The 21624-nt window shown below is 41.5% G+C and overlaps 2 protein-coding genes across 5 annotated transcripts; one reads left to right on the forward strand and one right to left on the reverse strand.

The window, feature by feature from the left end:
• The first annotated feature begins 1154 nt into the window (after nucleotides 1-1154).
• Nucleotides 1155-18097, forward strand: PHF10 (PHD finger protein 10). 3 transcript variants are annotated; one of them, XM_015857978.2, is made up of 12 exons: nucleotides 1155-1245; nucleotides 3948-4054; nucleotides 4229-4359; nucleotides 4843-4926; nucleotides 6273-6406; nucleotides 6521-6670; nucleotides 7540-7649; nucleotides 8397-8550; nucleotides 10968-11123; nucleotides 15947-16055; nucleotides 16309-16497; nucleotides 17871-18097. In XM_015857978.2, exons 2-12 carry the CDS (start codon nucleotides 4002-4004, stop codon nucleotides 17954-17956), a joined length of 1356 nt encoding a protein of 451 aa, XP_015713464.1. In that variant the 5' UTR covers nucleotides 1155-1245; nucleotides 3948-4001; the 3' UTR covers nucleotides 17957-18097. The 3 variants fall into 3 exon arrangements, with proteins under 3 accessions (XP_015713464.1, XP_015713463.1, XP_015713465.1); XM_015857977.1 differs by lacking the exon at nucleotides 1155-1245 and adding an exon at nucleotides 1914-2047; XM_015857979.1 differs by lacking the exons at nucleotides 1155-1245; nucleotides 10968-11123 and adding an exon at nucleotides 1914-2047.
• On the reverse strand, nucleotides 13437-21488 carry C3H6orf120 (chromosome 3 C6orf120 homolog). Of its 2 annotated transcripts, none has more exons than XM_015857982.2 (2): nucleotides 21419-21488; nucleotides 13437-19886 (listed from the first exon to the last, which is right to left on the reverse strand). In XM_015857982.2, exon 2 carries the CDS (start codon nucleotides 19837-19839, stop codon nucleotides 19282-19284), a length of 558 nt encoding a protein of 185 aa, XP_015713468.1. In that variant the 5' UTR covers nucleotides 19840-19886; nucleotides 21419-21488; the 3' UTR covers nucleotides 13437-19281. The 2 variants fall into 2 exon arrangements, with proteins under 2 accessions (XP_015713468.1, XP_015713467.1); XM_015857981.2 differs by lacking the exon at nucleotides 21419-21488 and adding an exon at nucleotides 21198-21307.
• Nucleotides 21489-21624: the final 136 nt, after the last annotated feature.

Consider the following 21624-nt stretch of genomic DNA (forward strand, 5'->3'; position numbering starts at 1 on the left):
GTGCAGTTCCATTTGTAGCTCTCATGATGGAATTATATCAGCACTCGTGAAACATTGTGTTTCAAAATATATATTTCAACACATAAAAGCAGCATTATGAATAACTCCACTGATAGCTTTGTGTTTTCTTTCCTTTAGGTTGCCAGCAGATGGGTCTGGGATGTTCAAAGAGACACCTGGGTTTCAGCTGAATGTGAAACCAAAACATTTATTGCACTGGCTTTGATAATGGCTTGTTATTATGAGTGACTCTCCCAAGAAGATACACCTTCTTTTGTGCAGCACAGTGCTCGGTATATATGAAAACGTTCAGAGCATCCATTTGCCCAACAGCATCGATCCAAAATATAGCACAAAAATAACAAAGCTGACGTGATAGTCGAGATAAATTTGGCCACTTTGCTTTGTAAAAACTGGTTTCTGAAACGTCTATGGTTGAGTACATACATATGGGCTTCATCTGTTGTAACACTCTGATGTGAAGTCAAAGCAACTGGTGGAAAGCCAAACTTCAGCACATTTTGAATGCTGCTTGCCTGTTGTATGCATCGAGTTGTTAATGTTTACAATAAATTGTAGGTAATGGGTTTCTTGAATGCATACTTTCTTGAGAGAGAAGGCAGTGCTGTTTGGCTTTTTTAGGTAGAAATGTGAATTGGGAAGCCATCTTTTACATGCTTAATTGGTGTGAATTTCCACATATGCTCCTGGAAGGGGCTGAGTTTGGTCGTTGACTATTAGTCTTGTTCTAAGTACTGCAGTGCTCAGGCGGGTGAGTAAGCGCTGAATTCAGCAAGCAGCTTCTCAGGGCAAGGACAAGAAGAACGTGCCCTGGAGCATGGCTATTGATAACGGGCTGTAGAAGACAACAACGGCGAGGGCTAATAAGAGTTAAGGTAGATCCGCGAGGCACAGATCCTGCGGAATGTGGGAAAGGAGCTCTGACACCATTTCTATTGTTACGAGCTCCATGTAAACGTTTCCTAAGGCTGGCGGTGTTATCCCTGAACGTGCCCGGGGCTGTGCAGACGGGCTGTACGGAGCGGTGCCCAGGCTGAAGGCGCGGGCAGGAGCGCTCTAGGGCTTCGGTGCCGGCCGCGCGGCAGCTCCCCGCCATCCACGGCGGCCCGAGGCGGGGGACTGCGGTCCCCGCGTGGGAGTGGCTTCGCGCTTTGTTCTCCGGTGCGGTGCGGGCGGGGCCGCGTGCGGGCCGAGGCGCGGAGCGGACGGGGGCTCTCCTGCCAGGTACGGCCGGGGGAGCGGCGACGGGCGCGGCCGGAGGGGGTGCGGGTTGACGGCGGCGCGTTCGCTCCTTCCGCGCAGCGGCGGGGCCGGCTTCAAGCGCCCTCCTCGGGGGGGAGAGCGCTCGCACCGGCTTCCTGCGAGTGCTCCCCCCCGCCCCCCGTACACCCCTCCTGCGCTGGTGGATGGTTCACAAACGTAGCTCGTCCCCGGCTGACGCGCCGGAGACGGAGCAGCCCAGCCCTGCAGGGGCCAGCTCCCGCACCGGACGGCGGCGGCGGCGCTCGGCGCCCACCACGCCGTGGGGATGCTGCCCCTGCGCGCCGCGCTGCTACCCAAGCGCTGCCGAGGCGGATCGGCCCCGCGCTCGCGGTTGGGCCGCGCGGCCGCTCGAGCGGCGGCGGCTGCGGCGGCCGGAGGAGGAGGAGGAGGAGGAGGAGGGCGCGGCTGCGGCGGCGGTAGCGGCGGCGGAGCGGCGTTGCCGGGCCCGCGCGGCGTTGCGGGCGGGGCGGGCCGCGTGCCGGTCCGGCGGCGCGGGCCGGGGTCGCCGCGGGCAGCCCGGAGGGGGGCGGAGCAGGAGCTGCGCGAGGCGCCGCGCTCGTGCCCGGGCTGGCCGGTAGGGGCCGTTGCCACCCCCCGCAGGGGGAGGGGGGGCGGAGCCGGGCGCGGCGCGAGGCCGGGGCGCGCGGCGGCGGCGCTTCTCCTCGCCCAGCCGGCGGCGGCCCCCGCGGCGCTCATGGCGGCCGTGCTGTCCCCGCGCCTCTGCGAGAGCGACCCGGCCACGCCCGGAAACCAGTCCCTGAAGGTGAGCGCGGCGGGCGGCCCGAGGCTGCGGCCGGGCGGCGGGAGGCCTCGGCCGGCGCCCCCCCCCCCCGCGGGGCTCCGCTCTGAGCCCGGGCTCTCCTCGCGGTGGGGCGCCCGGGGGTGTTGGCGGCCTCCCGCGGCTGCGGCGAAGTTGTGGCGCGGGGTCGGGGCCAAGCGCCCGTGCGGCCGCCGTGGCTCCTCTGAGCGCCGCCCGTGCCGGACCGCCGCACCACGCCAAGTTTGGGGCTGGCTGCGAGCGGCCCCGCGGGCACGGCTCGTTGGGCACTTTTGGAGGAGGTTTGGGTAGTTCCGGCTGCCAGTTACAAAATAAAGCGTCGTGGCGGAGCTCTGGAAGCTGATTGGCGTACGGAGACTTCGCTCTGTAACTTTAAAGAGCCAACCAACAGGCAGCAGTGCGGCTGTGCTGGGCGTGCTTCTGCCAGGCGGGGAAGGAAGAGGAAGGCAAGGCCTGTTTCGGCTGAGCTTTTCTGACTGAACTGTCGTGTTCTCACTTGTTTGCCGAGTCCTTTGCACCGTCCTGCCTTGTTTCCTTGCGTGTTTTGTGTTCGTCTGCGGAGCAGTTTCTTCTTCACTAGGAGAGTGGTCAGGCCCTGGAACAGGCTGCCCAGGGAGGTTGTGGATGCCCCGTCCTTGGAGGTGTTCAAGACCAGGTTGGACGGGGCCCTGGGCAACCTGATCTAGTAAAGGTGTATGTTTGGTGGCCCTGCCAGGCAGGGGGGTTGGAACTACATGATCCTTGAGGTCCCTTCCAACCCGGGTCATTCTGTGATTCTGTGAGCGAAACTAAAAGCGGAGGAGGCAGAGGCAGCTGTCCCTCCTGCGGTGTGGGTGCTTATGTACTATAAACACGGTGTTCAGAAAGGGAAAACTTCGATGCAGTAAGAGAAAACCGGTGCAATACTTTGAAGTTTCTTGTCAGCTTTGCTATAGGAAACATAGCTTTAGTAGTTATGTCCATCAGCTCTAAACTCTACAGTGCATCAGGGTGCTGTGTGGGAGAAAGGAATGAGCTGTGGACTTATATTAGTTGTAGCAAAGAGCAGTCTCAGTCCAGCTTCCAACTGAGGAAGTAAGAGAGTTGCAAAGCATACCTGACAAAATAAAAGAAAAGCGGTTTCTTTTCCCATACTTATAAATACAATCCAAGTGGAAATTTGAGATCCAGGTCAAACAGCCTGGACCAAAATTCCCCAGTAATGGGACCATATGGAAACTAAATGACTTTCTGTGCCCGGCAAAAGCTGACCAACTAAATCAAATCAGCTCAGGGCTGATACTAACTTACAAAAAATATATATATCTACAATTACCTGCTTTGCTTGAAAGCTGTTAATGCAGCCATCCAAAAGGGTACTTTAATTCAGTGACAATCAGTATGAACATTTTGAACATTGCATTTTATTATTCTTTTGAACTGGCATTTATTTTAATGATATTTTCATACTAGTCCATGGTTTCTTTTATTTGAGGTAGTTTTGTTCTTGGATCTACTGCTGCTCACTATGTGCAGCTTGCTCGACTGCTTTGTTTTCTGTTTCTCACTTGTAGTCATGTAACTCTGATCACTAGATGCTTTGAGATCTGTTGCTAACAAGCAAAGAATAGGTATGAGTCATATAGTGTTATTAGTCAGTAGCTTTAGGGTTATTTTCTTAATCCCTTCATTGACAAAAAGCTTTTGCTACTCCATCTTTTCATAAGTTGTCTATCAGTTCTTACGTTTGCTGTGTAAACTATCCTGTCAGTTTTGTGTAGAGACTATTGTTGAACAGCTCAGTCCTTCAGGTATGTCTAAACTTCATATTAGAATGTTTTTGATGTTTTAAATTACCCGCTGAATGCTTTAAATTGATAAATATCTGTTTTCATCTTTGTTTCAGGATGACACTGAAGAAAATTCCAATGATGGCAGCCAGCCGTCGAAAAGACGGCGGATGGGCTCAGGGGACAGTTCTCGGAGCTGTGAGACTTCTAGTCAGGACCTCGGGTAATACAGCCTTTTATTGCTAGTCTTACTGTTTCATTTGATATGCTGAAGCATTAGCTCTTCTCCGTTCTTTCATGTTCTTTGTTTAACTGTTTGAATTGAGTGGTGCAAGTAGCTATTGGTCTTTTTCTCCCAGCATTCTTTGATTTCTTCTGATGTTGTTCTTACGCTCAGATACAGCTATTTTCCTGCTGAAAACCTGATAGAGTACAAGTGGCCGCCAGATGAAACAGGGGAGTACTATATGCTTCAGGAGCAAGTTAGTGAATATTTGGGTGTGACTTCCTTTAAAAGAAAATATCCAGGTATATATATATGTATTTAAAAGTCTTTCTTCTAAAAATCTGCCTTTTTAGGTTTTAAATGTAATCTCTGTGTCTTTTTGACCACAGAATGGTCCATTTAATTAAAATATCATAGCAAAAGTGAATCTCTATTCTGTATGTTCAACTTTGTGATTTTGTTACTGGCTTTTTGAAAATATATCCTACAGATTTCAAGTAGGAATTCTATGTAATTTAAGACTTTTCAGTCTTGCCACTGAAAAATCTATACAAAAGAATGAATTGAGTGTTAGATCAGTAAGTAGCTTTTGAAGACTGACCCCAGCTTAATTCCAAAGTATTTAGTTGGTGATTTCTTACTGTAAAGCTGGCCTTGTGTTTGTATTTCATTTCCTGTATGGTGCAGACTCATTACCTGAAAATTCTCAAAATGCTTTAACATTATTTATGGGGGATTTTGAGTAACTTTATATGCTTTTGTTGCTGTTTTTTGTTACCCCTAAGATCTGGAACGACGAGATCTGTCTCACAAGGAGAAACTCTACCTCAGAGAACTAAATGTTATCACGGAGACTCAATGCACGTTAGGTAAGAGAAGAATAAGATTCCTCGCTAAAGTATAAAAAATGACCCACTGAAAATGTGATTCAGTTTTGGTAGAGAAGTCACTTGCAAATGAAAATGTAAATTCTGACCTGAAAACTAGTTTATATTTTTGTTTATGTAAACTGGCCAAAGGATATCAATGCTCAATATTGATCATAAAAACATACATTTTAATTTTGTTCCAATTTCTTAGTAAAACCTATGTTGTAAATTGGCTTTTAGAGCCTTTTTCTCCTTAACAGAAAAAGAACAGCATGATTTTTTAAACTAAAACTCCATCTGTATTTTTGGCTGAATTTGTAGTGACTCAGCAAACGTTAGTGTATTCCATGGAATTGAGCTTATGTCTTAGATGTCAGAAGGGTGAATATTAAGCCACTTAAATGCATATGCAATAGAACATTGTCATTAATGCAATTTATATTGGAAGAGTTTCAAGTGTTTGTTCTTCCTCTGCTAGTATGTGTGACTTGGAGTGTGTTAAAAATTAAAGGATGCCTGTCACTTTTTTTTTTCCCAGTGTACCCATGGATCTGTGCAGATGTTAATTACATTACTTTATAAATTAACAGTCCTTGGTACACTGCCTTTGTTTCTCAGCTGCCAGCTCTCTTGAAAGTTTTACTTAAATATGCAGGATATACCCGTATCTAATTTTTATCAGTAGAAGCAAAATGCTATATTCTATCTCAGATATACAACAGAGGCATGTGGTGCATCAGCTGTCCCTGTGATAACATACGCCAACTTCTGTCCTGTTGTAAACAGTATTAGTTTCATTGGAATCTTTTGAAGAGATGTTCTGCGTGACTTGATAGCTGCAAAATGACATGTTCTGACTTTTGAACTTGAAATACTTTAATCAGGAATCAGGCATCTGTCTGCAGTTTGCTGCTCTGAATTGACCTCACAGTGATTCTTTTTTGATTTGTACAGAGAACCTGACCTTGAAATTAAAATAGTGTGAGGCAGTGAAACTGGCCATTCACCAGTACAAGAAACTGAAACAAACATCACCAGGTCCTGCTTTCAGCAGAAGTTCTGCCTCTTAGGGAAGTTTAGTAGGTGACAGTCACTGTGAAGATGAAGTTTAGCTTCTGTAGTTGTAAGCAAGGGAAGAATCTTTCCTCCTTGGGAAGAAGCAAAACCTTAATCAGCCTCAAAAGCTAAATGTCATAAGTTCACTCCTATGTGACAGAGGGTGAAGTGTCGTGCATTGTAGGTTATTGTCTTCAGCTGCTCAAAAACTTCACTTGATGATTGTTTGATATAAATAACCCACGGTTGGTTTTGCCAGGTAGCATCATTATTGCTTTTATCTATTTTAGGTCTAACAGCTTTGCGTAGTGATGAAGTAATTGATCTTATGATTAAAGAATACCCTGCCAAACATGCTGAGTATTCTGTTATACTGCAAGAGAAAGAACGTCAGCGAATAACAGATCATTACAAAGAGTACTCTGTAAGTAAATAGAATATGTTAAGTGAACCAGATCTGTAGCATGGAAGATAAAAACAAATGTTCGCAAACTGGTGGTGAAATGTGTGTAAGTTAATAAGATTGTTTTTGTTTCAGCAAATGCAGCAGCAGAACACACAGAAAGTAGAAGCCAGTAAAGTTCCAGAATATATTAAAAAAGCTGCCAAGAAGGCTGCAGAATTCAACAGCAATTTAAACCGAGAGCGAATGGAAGAAAGAAGAGCCTATTTTGATTTACAGACACATGTAGGCAAACTATATTTTTTTATCAATGTTGAAAGGTAGATCTTCGTTTTAGTAAGGGTGTTTCTTAGAACCTTTCTAACAATCTTACCATTCAGGGGGTTCATTAGTCTCATTTTAGAGACATATGGACTTTTAAGAAGCTTCTGTTATATCTGTTGATATATATGGCCAGTTCTCTTTTGGAACGCTTCTAAAATTCTCTCTGAACAATCTATTTACTTAAAAGTTAAGCTGTTTATCTGAAAGAATGCTTTGAATCGAACTTTATGCCCTTATTTTTGTTAGATGCTACATATGTTATCGAATATATATGTAATATATTATGGAAAGGTGACATCTTCCTGACAGTGATACATTAGAAACAAGATGGTGGGTAATTAATTTGACTCATTTCTAAGGAAAGAAGGCTTCTTTAAGATTCTTTTTCCCTGTATTTGTGTTATTTGTGGGATTTTTTAGTGGCACAGTCTGATTTTTGGCATTAGATGGCAGTGTTGTTGCTACCCTCTACCAGTATGGACCCACAATAATAATTAACATCAAAGATACTTCTCACAGAAGTTTACGATTACTGCTTCAATTGCTAGATTTTTATTTTTAAATTATTTTACATACTGTACTATTAGAAACAGTCTTCTTTCAATTCATCAAGCACATCCTGATTAGACTTAAATCTGTAATACTGTTTTACGAGTGGGATCTCTCGTCATTTTAGTGAGTTGAATTTTCCATGGGAGAGCTCAGGTAGCTGTTCTAATTGAGTAAAAGGCATAAACTGGCACACGCATAAATATTTTCAGGAAATGGAGGGTAAGGAAAGCTTAAAAGTTTACAAAACAAGAACTTCATTGTTTTGTGTTAAACAACAGATTATCCAGGTGCCTCAAGGAAAATACAAAATCTTGCCTACGGAGAGAACAAAGGTTAGTCCTTATCCAGTGGCTCTCATACCCGGCCAGTTCCAGGAGTATTACAAAAGGTATTTTAAAAGCATTGCAGCTGCTGTTTCTTTTGAACTGATCTCTACATCTAGCTCGTGGAAAACATTTGAGTATATTTGCAGCAGAGTTTTGAATTACTCTTATGCTTGAGGCCCTCGCTAGTCTAATAAATGTGCTGCAGCATGGGGGCTTTTGTCAACATCATGTATGTAGCACTTGCTGCTAGAGTGTCTCCTTCTCTGATGTACTGTGGTGCCTGAATTTGGTCTGTTCAGATAATCTGGTTAGATCTTGACATTATCCTGTAGTTATTTTTATTTGCAATTTTTCCCCCTTCAGTAATCATGAAACTTGATCTGGAATCTATCATCTTTACTTATTTTGCTTTGGACCCCAGCCGTTTGTGTGTTGTGGGTTAGAACTGATGCTGTGTACTTCTATAAACAAAGTATATGGTTTGTTGGCATGGATTGATCAAAAATTTGTAGGCATTCAGGTATTTTATGATTGCTCAGGTTTGCAACATTGCAAATATACTCTTCCTGTGTTCCACGAATATCTACCTACACAAAGATGACAAGTACTAAACAGTGTAACATTTGTGGGGATAACTCCGTAAGTTTCCTATATTTTGAGAAGTGCATGTCTATATGTGCTTCCCTTAAGAGGAGGGTTGGAATTATTTACATTTCTTACTCTTTCTCTCTAATTCTCATACATATTTTGTGAGTAATATCTACGCATAAAGCGCACAGGCATTCATTTATTTATTTTACTACCTTCAGATATTCTCCAGATGAACTTCGTTACTTACCATTAAACACAGCTCTTTACGAACCCCCTTTGGATCCAGAGCTGCCTGCATTAGACAGTGACGGGGATTCAGATGATGCAGAGGAAGGGCGAGGTGACGAGAAACGGAAAACCAAAGGCAATTCGGTGAGACACATTGAAAGTATTCTTCAACAACAAAAATAATCCTTTCTATTTGCTTTTTTTTTTTTTTTTTTTTTTAGTTTCAGTAATTTCCTATTACAATCTTTTAACTTTTGCAAAATGAAGTAGAATTGTAAACTCAGAATACCCACCTTTTTAGTACTTCTCTTTATTTTATAACATTTCTCTTCAACTTTCCATTTTACTCTGTTTTTAAAGTAAGTCAAACAAATCTCTGGAATATCAGGCCCTTTTTTTCTTCTTTCTAAATAAGTTTTGAAGAACCTTCCTTATAGCCTTTTCCTCAGGTGATAGATCTGTCTGCTGGCATTTCTGAGAGGAGTGAATTTCAGTTCAGTTCGCAGCATGTTTTTGCTATTTTAGTTTCATAGAATGTATCCTATTACTAAAGGAAAGGACTTATTAGTCTTGCTTACTTTGTTTCCCTGTGAAGTAGAAGCAGGAAGCATTAAATACAGAAACAGTTATTTTATTGCTGCAGCTTAAAGGAAAGGTTGAAGGCAGTTTTATTGTTGCTTTTTGATACATCTTTAGTAGGTGTATGTGTTCTTTTTACTTAAGCAAACTTCAAATTAATTGTTACTAGAATATAAGCAAAAGTTTCACATACCTACCTTGGTAGTGTTAAACAGTTGTGCTTCAGATGAGCTATCTGGGTACGACTAAATAATTATCATTTTGGTGTTGTTGTTGTATTGGTACTGACCATTTTGTAGAAATTGAGCCCTAATTCTCAGATTCACAGATGCATTTAACAATTTCTAGTTCAGCTGACTAAAATGGTATAGTGGGCAATTGATAGAAGGTAAAAAGTGAAATTTCTCCATAGGAATATATATTGTTAAATATTCACAAAATACTCGTAACTAAAGAAGAATGGAAGGGGTCAGCTTGTAGACTAGCGAGTGGTAGTGTTAATATGCCCTTTTTGCTTCTATTCTGGGGAAAGAGAAAGTAAACTTAGCATGTTACATTTCAACACAAAAATTTGATTTAATCATAGTCCAGGTTGTGGAGCTTTTTTGTTTGTTTATTTGTTTTAATAGTTGGTCTTTAATCACCTCTTACTAGTTCCCATTTCTATTGGCTTCCACTTTTATTTAATGGCAAAGAAAAGTAATTGGACTGAGGAGATTATCCTTTCATTTTCCACAGAAGTTCAGATGGCTTTTGATGAGAGAGCACAGAAAGGAAAATGTGCTTCTGTGTGAAAGATGAAGGAGATTCTTATGAAGTGAGTTTGGTATAGAGCAGGGCTTCTTTAGTAATCATTGAGCAAAATATCTGTTGAACGCAAAAGAAGGCAGTTCTCAAGTCTCTTCCTGAGTCCTGAGCTGCCTACCATTCTCCCTGTTGAGTCCTATGATATGCCTTTTCCTTTTATCCCCTCTCAATTGTTGGAGTAAGGTAGCAGTTTCCCTGATCTATTGTGTTTTAGTGGACTTATCCTAAATAGCCCTGCCACAATTAAAATAAATAAATAAATAGAAAACACCCATCAGCTGTGAAACCTGCATTCTTTTTACCATGTAGTTAGCTTTGCTTTTCTGTTATACTCCTCCTTTTGTCCTATGTCTGTTGTTTGGATTTTAGGTTCTGGGGCATAGGCGGATTACTCTGCACAGAGTGCCTATTACTGTAAAGCACCATTGTTACATGGCCTTTCAGTTTTTAGTGCAAGAAATGTGATTGATTGTATTGTTTTCTGCTGGAGCTTTTTGGAGGCCTTTATTAATGCTTCTCTGAGAACAATCTTGTGCTGCTGCTCTCAGTTATGCTTATGTTGGTCTCTCACTTTCTTTGAACCTCTTCCCCTTTTTCTTACCTTCCCATTCCTCAAAAAAAATATTTAACTGCAGCATGAAATCTATGTTTGGTTCTGCATTAAACACTGAAGCATGTTTTGCCTTTGGCATTCTTCTGCTGCAATCAACATGAAATGTTTAGGGTGCTCCTGGTGGAAAATATGAGATGAGGGTGGCAGAAAAAAACCTTCACATATTTAATTTGAGATAGTGCTGTTTGGTAATACACTTTAAATGCATGGCCAGGGCACTTTTAACTTTTGCTGGCCCTTTGTAATATAAACAACATCTTGCATATAGTTGATTTCTTGCTGACTTTCAAAGGAAAATGGTTCAAAGAACTAGTGTATCCCACTATGCTATCAAGATAACTGAAAAAGCATTACTGTTATTGCTGATGCCAGTCTCTTAGCATGAAAACAAACAGATAAAGAAGGTTATGAGAAAAGATGTTCTGTATCGTGATGTACCCTGTGCTTTTGTAGAAGGAAAGATATATCCTTCTTTTACCTTAGTTGGCTCTAAGGGCCATACAAAAGACTTGTCTGCCTATCCAAAAAAGTAAAAAATATAGCTATGGTATTTTCATTATAGGACAATTCGTCTGGCAATGTATCTGAAGGTGATTGCGCCACAGACAACCAGGAGGATTCTTTTCAGGGAAGACAAAAAACAAGAGACAAAAGTGCTACTCCAAGAAAAGATGGTTCCAAACGTTCTGTATTATCCAAATCAGTTCCTGGGTACAAGGTAGAAGAAAAAAGCCCCTGACTGAACATCTTTATTGACCAGCCTCTCCCTGAACTACTTGTTTTTCAGTATTACGGAACTTCTGCTTGCTGTACTTCACTCGCTGCTCTCCTGTTGTGTGCTCCATCTGTTTGCTTCCTTACTTCCTTTTTGCTTTTATTTCACATGGGCCTCTCCTGTACTCTAGCTATACAGCGGCCTTTGTTTCTGTTAACTTCTCCAATTCCTAGGCAGTTACACTAGAAAAATCCATTGTGGTTTGGTCGTTGGAACTCTAGATCTTTCTGTCTGCCTTGACATTGACATGCCAGTCAGAATTACTTGCCAGTTCAAAACTAGCACTTGGTATCCGTTATTTTTTTTGTACTGTTTAGTACATACCTAGAGGTCAGTGCTGTAAAGTGCAGCTATGTGGCTGAACATGTTATTATAATGTTCATTTTAAACAGTCTTTCATCTTGAGATATTATGATGTATAGGATGAAAGGCAAGAAGCTTGCTACAGCTGTACAGGCAACACTACATAACCACTTTAACACTATATGGAAGAGAGCTTTTTATGTAGTTCATACTATGTGGAAAAGTTTGTAGGCAATATGCTTTTATCTGACTCGGTTAGGATGTTAATACAATTGAGCTATAAAGCAGCAATTGCCAAACCTAAGACCCAAATCATCAGTATTACTGGAGAATAATGTAAAAAAAAAATAAATGAGATGGCAATAGGTTGATTAAAAATACTTTTTTTTTAGAAAAAACGGAAATTGACAAGCATTATCATTATTGTTTTTCTGCTTAACAAGAAGTGTAACTTAACACTTCTAAAATATGTTGTCCAATCCTGTTCTATTGAAAGGAACAACAGTTTCCTTTGACATATACAGGAGCAGGAATAGACCTATAGGGAAGAAAAACATTGCATTAATGTAAGGTTTGTAGAACAAACAGGAGTGCGTGTTAAGAGAGGTTAATGAAAAAGAAAACTTTGTCAGTGGCGAGATCATACATATCAGGAAACTTTCTCAGCAGGAGTGTGCTGTTGATGGTTTGCATTCTGTATTCAAAACTGTTTCTGATCTGTAGCCACCGAGTTAACAGTAAATAAACTATAAACTAAGAAGATGATATACAGCAAGAATTGGGCAGCTTTGATAAATTTTCTTTCCATACAATAACTGTAAAAGTTCATAACAGATGTCAAACTCCGATTATGTTTTGTCTTTCATAAACTTAAAAGAAATATGCAAACTATGGAGATTTAGACTGTGGTACCATAAGTTTATTTTTCATGTGTGACTTCACAAATTGTTGTAGACTCAGAATTCATACCTATGTTCCCATGAACATGAAATCCTACAGTGGCACTTGACGTTCTTTGAGCTTTGCTGTTTAACTTTATTTTAGAGATTGTGTGCCACTGGTTTACATAAGGAAGTTTCACTTAACTTTGAGATTTCTGTGTATTTGATTAATTTAACCTATGCATGGCCTTTTGAATGCATAGAGAAAGGAATTTAAAACAACAAAACGTTAAAAAAAGTTATATTGGTGGCATACAGCACTGCATTTTGGAAATGGGTTCCTATAGCAATTGTGGGTTCAAAATCACTGACTATGTGAGTAACAATCTGTTACTGCAAATTCAGAGTGCCACATCTTTTCAATGGCAGCTGTATCCTGCCTGCATCAGCCATCAGCCTGTTGATAGGTCAAGGTGGTGATGCTCTGTTAGGTATTGAGAGGACTGGCTTTCTTGTTCATGGGAGTGTCTAAATGCTTTCAGTAAAGTCAATTATATGGGCTGCTTTAGCTGGCAAGACAGAAAGACTCTTGTTTGTTAGTCAGTTAAAATCACCAGATAATGATATGCCACGTGTGCCTGAATGTCAAGGCACTTTGAGCTGAAGGCTTAACTGATTTAAAATGTTGTCCCTGTGAATTCTAAAACTTTGTAATGCCTTTGTTCTGTATCATTCTCTTATATCTGACTATTTTTGTAGGACAGTAAATTTGGTTACTTGTGGTTTAATTGAAGGATAATTGCTACGGCATCAGAATGCAAATGTGTAGTTATAGCCACATTGTGAGTATTACAGGATTCACACATTTCCATGTAGCTATTTTTAAGTAAAAGAAATAATGTATTTTGTATGGAGGCATTCTTATTGTCAGTTCTTAAACAAAGAAGGGTTGGATTGTGTTAGATGCTTTGTCACATTACTAGTAGCAAGTCTCTGTTGCTGCAGGACTGGCTATTGCAGTTGCACACACAGGGTATTGATGAAAGTAAAGGAGTTTTTTGTTTTTGGGTGATTTTTTTTTTTTTTTTTTTTTTTGCACATAAAACTGAAACATATCGGTAAACTATATTTTACAACACTTCTATTTTGGGTCTACATATATGCAAGTGCTTTGCGTTCAGAATAAGACCTTACAAAAATGGCATAGTTGGAATGCTGACATTGAGAGCTGCAGCACAGCAGCATGGAGATTAAAACTGACAGAGCAATCACCTGTTTGACCTGCATTCTTTTCCTCCCCCTTCATTACCTCGATTAGATGAATATGTACAGAGCAACATATAATCGATGGGACGGATATTGTGACCTCCCATTTGGGTTTGGTAACACCTTCCTCATGGTGTTTCTAAAAGCCACTGATGGTGGCAGAACTTGAATTGTTAAAAAATGTGAAATATTTCTTTTTTTTTTTTTTCTTAAAAAAAAAAACAACACAACAAAACACACAAAAATGTTACTTCCATACTGTTGGAACTGTGTTATGAATAGGCTGTGATTCCCATCCTACCCATCCCCTAAATGCATGATTTCTAATAAACACAATTTAGTGAATGAAGTAAGCGTAGATGGGAGCAGTTTTAACTAATGCACCTGTATCAGTGTCTGACTTTAGAAATACATAGAGCAGAGTGTTAATGCACGTACCCTGATGCAAGTACAGTGACCAGAAAAGTAGCTCACTTTAGTTTTGATGGAGTACAAGGGAGTACGCTGCTGAATATTAAAGGCAGCGAGATATAACTTCATAACAAATTAGAAGTCTGATTAGAGAAGTGCACTTGCTATTCTAGGAAGTCTTGATTTACTTAGAAAATAGATAAAAACACAACCACGATATAAATTAGGATGTAGGCCAAACAACAGAAGGGTAGATGGTGCAACGTGTGCCACTTTTGTTGACAGGAGCAGGGTATAAAGGTATACATGTAGGACACATAGAATAGTTAACAGCAAAAGATTTTATGTGTGTTTTTGCTTCCTTTATATTTATTACTTTGTAGAGACTTTTGTGAATGTTAGACTTCTTTTATTGTTTTCTTATATTTATGTATAAAACAGGTTGACTATGCTTTTTTTAAATAAATAAGCAAAAAAAGTCTGTATGAATGTCTCTGTCATCTTTTGAAGGAAGTTACCAATGAAGAATTGCTATGGTGGGGTGTTTTGTTTTGAGGTAAAACTCTTTAGACCAGTCAAGATCAGAGACAGTAGCTGTGTTTTAACTTAAACAGATGGAACACTTCATAAATCCTTAAGCAATGTGTCCTGACTACTTAAATATGGGTTCAGATCATTATTATCTTTTTGGCTAGATATTGGTACTAGAATTAAAACTAGCTGGAGCAATAGACACACTGAAATATAAGTTGCGTTACAAGAGATCTCTGTTTTTTGTTGTTTGTATGTTGTTTTTAAACATATACTTTAGTGCTTTTTTATATATAATGTATTTATTTCTTTTTAATTAAACTTCATTCTTCTCCCCACAAGTGGTTGGTAGTTGACTGGGACTGTTCTTTATTACCAATGAGCCATTTGGTTCCACAGAAGATGGGATATGCTTTGAATTCCCTCTAGTAGCTGTGCCTTTGCAGCAGCATTAGTTTTCAAAACTGATGATAGTCATTAAAATCAGTAGAGGACTATATTGAAATTAGTGAGAAATTGGGTTTAAATTAATTAAGCAGTGGTCAAAACAATGTGCTGAAATGTGTCTGAAGCTGATAATGCTCTGGTTGTTCCTTGGTCCTCATCAAGGTGTTTCTGAAAATTGTCATGCCTTGTATCTTTGATCATCATTGGGTTAGAACTCTGTTGGTTTGTCTTTTGGTTTGGGACACGGAATTAATCCATAAACATTAATCAATTTAACAGGTTCCTATTCCTTTCTTACCTTTTAAATGCATCTCATGCACCCAAATAGGCTCCAGATGATCTCTTAGTAATATTACAAAACTATAATTAGATACAATGGTGTGTATTTCTTACTGCAGTTAGGATCGGACACAAGAAGGAAGGGTAGCAGTGTATAACATAGTTAATCAGATACTTTAAAGATATAAAAAAATCTAGTTTATTGATTTTTATAATTAAAGTTGTATATTTAGAGTCAACACAAAGGGAAAATGGTATTTAAATTATTCCACATGGGGAAATCTGCATGGATGTTCATAAGGAAGTATTCTATTTTGGGGAAAAAAATACAAAAACCCTGATATTTTTAATGCTACATCGTGTAATTGACATGTAGAGGACTGTTAGCTGATGAATTCAGAGGAAGAAGGCTACTACGTGCTCTACTCCAGTTGAATTTACACGGTGCTCGCTACACACATGCCAAGTGTGTAACTGTACATAGTTAATCAAGGATTATTTAAGCATCACTCATTATCAATTATTGTTGTATGTACTAAGGTTCACACAGCAGATAAATCATTAATTTTAAGAGTTAAGGAGATACGTTTCCTGTTAAATCTGTGAATTCTTCTGGAATGAATTTATAGTCCTCTTCTACCCTTCCAGCCAAAGGTCATTCCAAATGCTATATGTGGAATTTGTCTGAAGGGTAAGGAGTCCAACAAGAAAGGAAAAGCTGAAGCTCTTATACATTGCTCCCAGTGTGACAACAGTGGTAAGTATCTGTATGCACTAACTGGATTCCTAAGGGAGTATCTCTGACAGATTTTTGGTGGAAATATTTGTACTTGTGTACAATGGTTCCATTGCCTGTTCTCTCCTTCATTAAAGCTTCCTATTTAATGTTATATGTTCAGTGCACTGTCAGATCTCACCAGGAGGTGAGCTCGGCTTCAGCTTCTGTACAAGCAGTCTAAATAAGTTTACGTTTCATTTCAGACTTAGTAATGATATTGGTTTTAATCTAGGCCACCCTTCTTGCCTTGATATGACCCCGGAGCTTGTTGCTATGATTAAGACTTACCCTTGGCAATGTATGGAGTGTAAAACATGCATTATATGTGGGCAGCCTCACCACGAAGAAGAAATGATGTTCTGTGATGTATGTGACCGTGGTTATCACACTTTTTGTGTGGGGCTTGACGCTATTCCCTCAGGTAATAAAGAATTTAATTGTTCTCTTCTCACCTCCTCTGAGTCCCGGGGATTCTCTGTCAGAATAGATGTGTTGCTATTGAGAGAGCTTTAAAACCAGTGTGAAGGGTAAGAATGAGCAATAGTGCTGGAAAGCATCCAGTAGGGTGTCTCATTTTGTCATAGGCTTTATTTCTGTATATTTGGTTGTGCACAGTTTAACCTGGCAGCTTTTGAATAGGAAACATAACTGGCTTTTACAACAAAATCCAGACTCACTGGAAGCTATTTGGTTTTAAATATGTATTTCCACAGAATACTGAGAATAATTACCTCTCTTCATAAAAGAGACCTGTAAAGACACCAGTATTGCTGCGTATTGCTGGAATACAGCTTTCACATTAATAAAGTGTGCTATTATTTTAATTCCTAAATTAAAAAGTATGCTTAATATAGTATTCGTAAACACCTTTTAAAACGCTTTTCCTTACCCTTTTTACTCTTAGATGTCAAAGCTGGAAGTGAGGTACCTACATTTCAGGCAGCTTATACCTTTAAATCACCTGCTCACTGGTATCTCCCAACCAACTCAAGGCAGTGTAAAGAAAACTTCAGAGAAATAACTGGTAGCAGCATTGCTTGTATTCCCTGTAACTGCTACCTCAAATATATTATACGTACCTGTTTGGGAAGCACTAGAGCTTGTTGTCATTTCAGTCCAGGTTCTGCGGCTGATTCAACTTTCATTCTGACTTGAGGAGAGAATCTAAGCAAAATAGATAATATTCCTACAAAACTTGTAAAATCAGCTTTGGTGATTCCAGCTGTAGTAATATAAATAGTTAATATTCCAGCTTTTTGCTCAACTCATTACTGTTTCCTCAGTTAATGAGTTTTAGTACAAGGTCTGGTGTTGAACCCCTGCCATCACTTTAATGTGCTGCCCAAATGCACTGAAATAACTCACATTAGTTTGGGAAACAGGCCCTCCTACCCTGAAGCACAATAGCAACATTCTTTAACTGCCGCTCTTTTCTGCTGTGAGTAACCACCTAATATTGAACTGCGGTTATTCATATGAAAATCCAACTCCCAACCTTCTAGTTTGTCATTTCTTTCCTAATAGCCACTGCCTTGGCAGTGCTGGCACTTCTTGAGATCCACAGGCGCTCAAGTAACCAGTTGCTACATGCAGTGAGTCTGCAAGGCATGGTGAATTTTACATGCTGCTTTCTGTACCTTTTAGAAAGGATACTTAACGTTTTAAAGAAGAGCTGGTTTTGTACCTTAAAGGAAGTGCTACCAACTGCCGAGAGCCTATTAAAAGGTGCACAACTAGATGAGTGAATACATAAACAAGGTAGTTTCCCATTAATTGATAACTTTCTTTTCTTAGGTCGCTGGATTTGTGATTGTTGTCAGAAAGACCCTCCCATACCCAGAAGAGGAGGAAGAAGGGTGAAAAACAGCAAGGAAGGCTAAACTCCCCTAAACACCCTTGCTGTTCCAAAATTTAACTGCACAAATCAAAGCGATACCTTGGTGCTATTTAACCAACCACTTTTAAGAGGAACAATACCACTGCGGTTTTCTTTTTACCAAATAAACTTTTAATTATGGCTATATCACCATTTTTTTTTTTGTGAGACAAGTCTCTGATCACATCCTGTTTTAGCTACTGAGATCAAAAGTCCAATTCCTATTTGAAAAAGCCTTTCCGTAATGCAATTTAAATGGCACATGCACCATTTGTATAAAATTCTAGTACCACGCTTGTATATTTCAGTGCACTCGTCTGTAAGCTCTGTGAAAAGAAAATTACAGAGCTATTTAAATACATACTGTTTGCATAGCAATTAGTTATTTCCAAAGACTCAAACAAGGCAAAAAGATGAACTTTCAGGGGAAAAGTGAACACAGTTTGACTTTCTTAACAACAGTCTGCAAATTCATTTCAAAGTTTCTTTGCGAAATAATGAATTATTGATATAAATTTACAGGGAAAAAAAGACTGTAAACATTAAAAAAAATAATAAATCAATCACAAAAAGGCTATAAAGGGGAGATGTAAGAAAATACCTCTCAGGATTAAGATACTATACACTGCACTGCTTTTAATGAGGAATGAGAATGTTCTATTGACAAGTACCAACAGCTGAAGGCTTATCCTCCCTACTGTAATACTGAAGTAACACGCATTTGATTCAGGTCATGGATTTGTAGGGGTGATGAATGACTGGACAGGCCTCTGCTTACAGATGACTGATGGGATGTACAGCACAAGCAGACAAATTACAGCCCCTCTATTCCCTTACACAACTGGTTTTTCCTTCCTTCGCCCTATGCCCCTCAGCTTCAGTATGCTTCAAAGCCACTGCTTAACAAGTTATACTGAAGATAAGCTGTCAGAAGAGCAGGATTGTATTTCTAAATATGCTCCAAATTGAGGGGGCACTACAGAGCAGCAGTTTGTATTTCACTCTTTGTAAAGCAACGACAGAAAATCATTGAGTTCATTTTTCCTAAGCACCTGTTTAATGATCCCCAGCTCTACATTCATCTTTAAGCCCTGATCGCTGAATAACACTGCAAATCCCGTATTCGCTGCTTGTTTTACACTTAGGGAAAAGAATTTATAATATAAAATCAAATATGGCTTTTTTTTTCTCCCCATCACTTTCCTTCTGATTTATGAAAAGTAACCTGAACACCTCCTCAGGAAACAATAAAGAGTATTAAATATTATAGAAAGTTACTCGCGTTCAATTTCACAGGCTGAAATGTGATTTAGTCCATCGTGTATCAATTTAAAAAAGAATTTCAAGTATTAACTTCAAGATTCCAATAAGTATAGTCCAGAAAACAGACTCTTCGTCCTGAGATTCATCTTCGTTAGAGTGAGAGTATTTCTGGTTCGCTTCCATCTCCTCTGGGTTGTAGGAAGCCTCGCCAAACGGATACTGTACAACTGTTCGATCGTAGTAGACTTTCATTTCAAACTCGCTCTCCTGGTGGGAGGGATGACCATAAATCCCTATTCCCACTGGGCGGCGGAAATGCGCAGGTACGTGGACAACGTCTTGGCCACAAGTAACAGACTGTAACTCATATTCGTCAAAGCTGGGGTGAAGAGTCATATCAGACACGTACAAATCCGCATCACCTTTTAAGCTCTGCATCTGAAGTACTATCTTTCCTTCATGATTTAGTCTCAAGTAGCTGTAGTTTCCTGCTCCAATCTGGCCTTGAACAACGTGAAGAAGAATCCATTCCTCAGGTACCTCATCTTCCTCAAAGGTATTTACCAAACACAGCAGTTGAGCTGCCACAAATACTATCAGGATTCTCCTCCAGCGTGCTGCCATGGCTTTTAAGTTTTATTCTGATTCTTCCAATTGTCAAGTCCAGTGCTCTGCAAATACAAAACAATTTAGATTTAGCATACTCCATTCCTGGAAGGAATCAGGTTTTGTTAACACAAAGTCAAGCAACTTAAATAAAAACCAGCTATTTACTGAGAAAACACAATGCACTAAATAATATGTGGGTTATTTCTCTAACCAAAAGCAGCATATTGTTGCTGAAGAAGTGTGTGTAGCCTTTCAATACCTGAAGGGAACTTACACCCAGGAGGGGAGTAAACTCTTCGAAAGGGCTGACAATAGCAGGACACGGAAGGAAATGGTTTTAAAGTTGAAAGAGGGAAGATTTTAGGTATGGATTTAGGGAAGTCCTCATCAGGAGAGTGGTTGGCCCGTGGAACAGGCTGCGCCAGGGAGTGTGTGACTGCCCCGTCTTGGAGGATGTTTCAAGGCCAGGTTGACGGGGCCCTGTGGCAACCTGATCTAGCTAACATGTGTATGTTTGGTGGGCCCTCGCCAGGCAGGGGTTGGAACTACATATGATCCTTGAGGTCCCTTCCAACCCGGGTCATTCTGTGATTCTGTGTACTTTCATCAAGCGTTTGTTACTGTATGAATGCTCAGCTCCTTACAGCACTTACCTACATAACAGCTCAAGCTGCTCGGGCAGGTTGGAGAGGGAAGGAGCTGTTACACAATGCGTTCCTGCACCCTTCCCTCTGTAGCACGCTGCTGTCCAGGCAGCCTCAGCACATACAGCACAACGGCTGCACTCAACGCACCAGCCCTAACCTTATCAATGACTTCCAAAAGAACTCAGCTGACCGAATGCAAATGCCAGTCAATGTAAAAGCACGTGTGCTTTGAAGCTCAGGTGACTTCTGGCACTTCATGCCTTCCACAAGGACTGAACGATCATCTTAATAGCTACTACTAAACTGTTTGTAACCTGCCAGCATCAAAACTGCATGACTTCCACTGTCACTTCAATCGCACAGCTTCTACAGCTCACAGACGTAATTAAAACAAAACAACTTTCCCGTAGTTCCCAGCTTATGATCCACAAGCCACAAGGCCCCAACGACGGCATACAAGAGAACAAGCCCCGCACTCACAAAATCAACAGAATGACCCCGGGTTGGAAGGGACTTTCAGGTCATGTAGTTCCAACCCCCTGCCTGGGCAGGCCAGCCAAACATACACCTTTACTAGATCAGTTGCCCAGGGCCCCGTCCAACCTGGTCTTTGAAACACCATCAAGGAACGGCATCCACAACCTCCCTGGGCAGCCTGTTCCAGGGCCTAACCACTCTAACCCCTCTGAACAACGACCGAAGAACAGCCTTCATAGCGCAGCTCACCTCCGACCCAACCCGGGGCTCCGCAGACGTGCGGCAACGCAAGGCGGTGCGGAGGGACCCCGCCCTGAGGCGGGCCCGGCACACCCCGACGGCAGCGGGGAGGCCGTGAGGAGGCCCGACCCTGAAGAGCAGCCGGGCCGGCCGCCGCTCTCGGGCGCGCGCAGGCAGGGTAGCGGTGAAGCGGAGGGCCGCAGCAGGCCCGGACAGCGGCCGCCACTCACCGCTGCTGCGGCCCGCCACCGCCGTGGCTGCCGCCGCCGCCGCCCCGCCTCTCTCCGTGGGGCCGGGCGGACCGAGCGCCGCCCGCAGACTGAGCCGTGTAGCTATATCGCGAGCAAGGGCGGCCGCTTGTCCCTCCCGGCGGCCCGTCAGCAGCGACGCTGTTGCCATAGTGTCAACGCGGCCGGTGTCGGCGGCTTCGTCCCGC

This window comes from Coturnix japonica, chromosome 3 (assembly GCF_001577835.2).
Source record: "Coturnix japonica isolate 7356 chromosome 3, Coturnix japonica 2.1, whole genome shotgun sequence".
NCBI classification, from domain to species: domain Eukaryota; kingdom Metazoa; phylum Chordata; class Aves; order Galliformes; family Phasianidae; genus Coturnix; species Coturnix japonica.